The sequence below is a fragment of the Nematolebias whitei genome, unplaced genomic scaffold, assembly GCF_014905685.2.
Source record: "Nematolebias whitei isolate Nwh7 unplaced genomic scaffold, NemWhi1 Nwh_scaf_2665, whole genome shotgun sequence".
Taxonomy (NCBI): Eukaryota; Metazoa; Chordata; class Actinopteri; order Cyprinodontiformes; family Rivulidae; genus Nematolebias; species Nematolebias whitei.
In genome coordinates, this window is record NW_023621210.1 from 1 (window position 1) to 5,722 (window position 5,722).

Genomic DNA, 5,722 nt, shown 5'->3' on the forward strand with positions numbered 1-5,722 from the left:
GTCTGTGTAATTGAAGGCTCAGTGTCATTGAAGGCTCTCTGTAATTGAAGGTTCAGTGTAATTGAAGACTCAGTGTAATTGAAGGCTAAGTGTAATTGAAGGCTCAGTGTAATGAAGGCTCTTTTGTAATTGAAGGCTCAGTGTAATTGAAGGTTCAGTGTAATTGAAGGCTCAGTGTAATTGAAGACTCAGTGTAATTGAAGGCTCAGTGTAATTGAAGGCTCAGTGTAATTGAAGGCTCAGTTTAATTGAAGGCTCAGTGTAATTGAAGGCCCAGTGTAACTGAATACTCAGTGTCATTGAAGGCTCAGTGTCAATGAAGGCTTTCTGTAATTGAAGACTCAGTGTCATTGAAGGCTCAGTGTCATTGAAGGCTCTCTGTAATTGAAGGTTCAGTGTAATTGAAGCCTCTGTGTAATTGAAGGTTCAGTGTAATTGAAGACAGTGTAATTGAAGGTTCAGTGACATTAAAGGCTCAGTGTCATTGAAGACTCAGTGTAATTGAGGACTCAGTGTAATTTAAGGCTCAGTGTAATTGACAACTCTGTGTAATTGAAGACTCTGTGTAATTTAAGGCTCAGTGTAATTGAAGACTCAGTGTAATTGAAGGCTCTGTGCTACTAAAGGCTCAGTTTTGTTGATGGCTCTATGTCATTAAAGGCTCCATGTTATTGCTCTGTATTATTGAAAAGCTGTGCTCTAAATCCCAGTGTCTGTGCTGTTTTTTTTACAGGTGGCCCGTAAGCTGGTGATTGTAGAAGGAGAGTTGGAGCGTACAGAGGAAAGGGCAGAACTGGCTGAGGCGTGAGTATTTAGTGTTCTGAATGTGGTCAAATTAAACTGACAAAACTCAGAGATAATTACTCACACCACATCTCAATGTTATTTTTTTCTTCTTGGCATTTTTAAGTTATTTACATCTGTAGGCACAACTTCTCACTATATCTACACTGGTTGGATACATAAAAAAGTTTAATGAGTTCTGAAGGGATAGTTTGGTGATTTTAAAATTATGTTCTCTTAAATAATAATGAATAGTTTTTACGTTAAGTCATCAGTCTTAGAGCACAGAGGATAATGAAAAATCTTCCACCAGCCTCAGCTCCTTTAAATCACTGGTCAGGTCTTCAAAACAGCTCAAAAATATCATACTGGTGTGAAATAATGCCATTTATTTAAATTTTAATTTAGGCTGAGAAAATGGCAACAAACTAACCAAATACTGCGTGCAAAAGTTTAAAGCTTTAATATTAGTTCAGATTTTCACACCAGTTTGACATTTTTGCCAAGCTGCTGAATAAACGTGAAAAGTTCAATAAAAGGAGTCTGGTTTGGTTAGCCTTCAAGGAAGATGGCTACGTTCACCCTGCAGGTAAAAATGACCCAAGTCTGAATTTTTATTTTTATGACAATCCAAATGTGACAAATCCAGATTTTCTAATCTGATCCTGGTCTGTTTTTTATATTTGGTCCTAAAATCATATCCAAATCAGACATATTTCAGAGTGACCTCAGTCTGAACGCTCACGTCTCATTTGATCTGACCTCATTGAGGTAGGAAGATATGAATTGATCCAAGTATTGACGATATTGATACCAGCTGGTTAAAGTTTGGACCTTGAGTTTATCTTACATGTCGCTCCAGAAGTGCAATATTGCTGCAGAGAAAATGGACCAAACAATCTGTCTGAAAATAGTTTAACTAGTTCCGAGTGCACAACTTCAGAAGCAGTCCACTCATGCTAACATGTGTAGCCTCCATGTGTCCTTCTGTAAACACAGCGTGCTGCGTGTGACGTCACGTCTTTAGAAGCGTGGACTGTTCACCCTGGAGTCTGAAGGAGGTCACATTTGAATTAGAATCAAGAAGCCATCCATGACAACTAAGACAAAAACTGTTCAGAAAGTCTGAAGAAGTCCTTCGGATGAAGGAGAAACATCTCAGCAACAACAACAAACAAAAAAAGAAACCGTCCAGATGACCTAGACTGAACGTTGTTGGATTTGTACCTGGATTACTGAGAATGAACTTTTGGTAACTGTTTAGAAACTTTACCCACAAATCCTCCCTTCAGAATGACTGGAGTACAAACAGAAAATGTCAGTAGTCATAAATTTTTGTTGCATTTACCAGTAAGATGCTTATATAACTCTTTCTGCCATTGGGTCAAAATGAACCCTGAATCGTTTGGGGTCCCTTTTGGCCTCAGGAGTTGTTTTGACCCAAGGACGACAGGAGGGTTCAGAGTTGAGCTGTTGGACCCAGTTACTTCTTCCAACTTTATGCCGGCCTCTTGAAGTTTGCACATTAGCCATCTGAACTAAACTTATTTATCTCTTCTGTTTGTCACATTTTCTTTCCTTAAAATCATAAAAAGTAAATGTGCTGAGCTGGAGGAAGAGCTGAAGAATGTCACAAACAACCTGAAATCCTTGGAGGCTCGGGCTGAGAAGGTAGGACGAGACTAAAACTTGTTTGACTGTCTAAAGCAGAGATATTCAACTGACGGTCCCGAGGCCAATTCAGGCCCATGGGTGAGCTCAGTTCGGCCAACCAATGGGTTCATTTGGAAATAAAACTAGATTTTAAATCATAAAACAGCCTTACTGTTGGATGTCCGGACCCTGAGCTCTCAGCTTTTAGTAACTGTGGCCTCCTGAGCAGTTTAGTTGAATAGCCCTGGTGTAAAGAGACGAACCGACATCTTGACGGAGTCGGTGTGGGACGTAGAGCTGGTTATGAGTAACTGTCCTTTCACCCCAGTACTCTCAAAAGGAGGACAAGTATGAGGAAGAAATCAAGATTCTAACTGACAAACTAAAAGAGGTGAGCGTGAAGTCTCAGCAGCCTTTTAAAACAAATGAAATGGTCGTCCATTGTTGGAACTGAGATGTTTTAAGCTCTTTTTTGTATTTTCTTTTGTTTCTGTCTCAGGCTGAGACCAGAGCTGAGTTTGCTGAAAGATCTGTGGCCAAGCTGGAGAAGACCATTGACGACCTGGAGGGTAAAGGACTCTTTCATTTCATCATTTGTCTAGAGAAAGATCATAAATCACACCACCGGAGACATTTTCTGGATTCTTACTGAATTCTTCTTCTTCTTTTGGCTTTCCCCTTTATTAAGAAGCACAAAATAATCCAAAGCTCTAAAAACAAACTTTTATTTTGTCTGTATTTGGACTGTGCAGAAACTAAAAGTTGTAAATAAATGAAGCTGCAAAATCATTTAAAATGTCTAAGAAAGTAGAGTTTAGTGATTTAGTGAGATAAAGAGTGACTTGGAGTGATTTAAAGTAGCTTAAGGTGGTTTATAGTTATTTTGTTTGATGAAGATTGATTTAGAATGATTAAATGAAATATTAAATGAAATATTAAATTAAATGCTGGTGCCATTTTGACATGACTGTCTCAGAGGAGTTGAGGAGGGTGAAGGTGGACCCCGGAGGAGAGGGCGGGCCCCAGAGGCCATCTTAGCACCAGCAAACTGTTTTGTTCCACTATGCTGTTAGTGGGAATCAGCTTTGTTTGGTGGCTTCTCAGATTGAGGAAGTCCTTTGGATGAAGGATGAAACGTCTCAGCAAAGAAAGAAACCGTCCGGATGACCTGACTGAACATTGTTGGATTTTACACCTGGATTATTGAGCATGAACTTTGGTGAAGTAAAAGCGGCTTTTCTGATTTCCATTTTGGATGAGAAAGACTGAGGGACAGTGATTCAAAAGAATCATAACTAATAACTGGTTTGGCATTAATCAATAATCCTGACTGAAAAACAGAAGCTACTCCTCCACCTCGGCCAGTTGTTCTAGGAACATGAAAATTTAAATAATTAACAGGAGTGGATTCATTTATACCAACAACATCCTCCTGTTGTAGCCAAGTTTCTGTCAGACAGAATAAATCAATATGATGATCAGTTATCAGTTCATTAACTAACAGGGATTTAGAGGAAAGAGATCTGATGTTCAATAATCCACATTTAATGATTGTATGATTTTGTTCTAGTAAAGTAAATGAGTTTATTTTAATAATTTTTTTATTATTTATATTTTTAGAGCTGATTGATCTAGTGTGATTTAGTGTGACTTGAGCTCTGTGTTACTGAAACCTTTGATTTAGAGAGATTTAAGTGATAAAAGGTTTTTCAATTTCACTTTTAAAAATGTGATTTAGAGTGAATTACAATGATGTGTGCATATTTGAACATATATTGGAGGGATGCCTGAAGCTTTCTTTGTTTTTACAGTGAGCTGCAGTAGAATTCCCTCCCTTAAGCATCTTATTTTTATTCGTCATATTGCCTAACAGCACATTTTAAAATGTGTTGTTTATTTTACTAACGGCCATTTTAGAGACAAAGAACAAGTTCTGAAACAACTGAGAAGTTACTTCAACTGTGTGTTTCAGGTCGTTGTCCAACAAAAAAGCATTTATTTTTTACTCAATCTATCTTCCTCCAACTTTGATCAGTTTCTCAGTCCCTGCTGATGAAAAATGTATCCACATTATGATGCTGCCACCACCATGCTTCACTGAGGGGATGTTCTTCTCAGCATGATGAGAGACGGCAGGTTTGCAGCAGACACAGTCTGACCACAGCAACTCCTTCCTCGGTTTTCAGGAGTCTCCATAAGGCTGGTTGGACAATTCCAAACTTTAGTTTTGTGTTTTGTTTTTTTAAACAAGTATTTCTGCTGACACTTTTCTATAAAGTTCAGCTCTGTGCATGAACAGATCCTCCCCTCTCTGTAGAAGTGCTGCCCAGCACCATCAAGGTTCTCTCAAGCTAACGTCCTTCCCACCGCTCTGCACGTTTTGGTGGACGACTCTCACTTGGCAGGTTTCCTGAGGGTATCTTTATTTTCCAATGAAGGATTTACTGGAGCTCTGTGGAAAGTTCAGAATTTGGAATATTTGTATAAACCAACCCTGATCAACTCCACATCTTTGTGTGGAGAGTTCCTTGGTCTTCATGATGTCCCTTGCTCGGTGTTAAGTCTTCCCTACTTAAATGCACTGTACTGGTGTGAATTTTGTAACCCACAAAACTGAAAATCTTCAAATATAGGTTCATATTCAAATATGAATAAGATACAAAGTTATTGTCTGGCTCTTCATTGGTTGTTTTTTTTTGTTTTTTTCCATTTTGAATCTTTGTTCACTTTTATGTTTATGTTCATTTTTTCTGTGTGTCCAGATGAGCTTTATGCTCAGAAGCTGAAGTACAAAGCTATCAGTGAAGAACTGGACCACGCTCTCAACGACATGACCTCCATGTGAGTAGAGACGTGTAAACAGGACCTTCTAACATGCTGTTCTGGAGATGTCTCAGGTTTGACATCACAGAGGTCAAAGACCTGCTCAGGAGTCCTGGTGGTCCGTCACTCAGTCCTGAGAGCCATGACAGAATCTGTGGTCCCATGAATTTATGAGCATTTCTGTTCAAATTAAAAAATAATGCAAAATGTAACCAGTGCAGTGAAAATACTTCAGTATGAGAGTTTGCATGGAGTATTAGAACAATCTGAGGAGACCAGATGTTGGAGGTTTTGGAGGACCTGAGGAGATCAGTTGTTGGAGGTTTTGGAGGACCTGAGGAGATCAGTTGTTGGAGGTTTTGAAGGACCTGAGGAGATCAGTTGTTGGAGGTTTTGGAATATCTGAGGAGACCAGATGTTGGAGGTTTTGGAAGATCTGAGGAGACCAGTTGTTGGAGGTTTT

The 5,722-nt window shown here is 39.0% G+C and overlaps 1 protein-coding gene across 1 annotated transcript; it reads left to right on the forward strand.

Annotated features, from left to right (window-relative positions):
* Nucleotides 1-733: 733 nt before the first annotated feature.
* LOC119429557 (tropomyosin alpha-3 chain) lies at nt 734-5,281 on the forward strand (the record flags this gene model as incomplete). The annotated part of the gene is given in 5 exon segments (XM_037697164.1): nt 734-804; nt 2,379-2,454; nt 2,765-2,827; nt 2,936-3,005; nt 5,199-5,281. Coding segments are annotated over 5 exon segments (363 nt in total), but the record flags the coding sequence as incomplete, so codon positions are not given.
* Nucleotides 5,282-5,722: the final 441 nt, after the last annotated feature.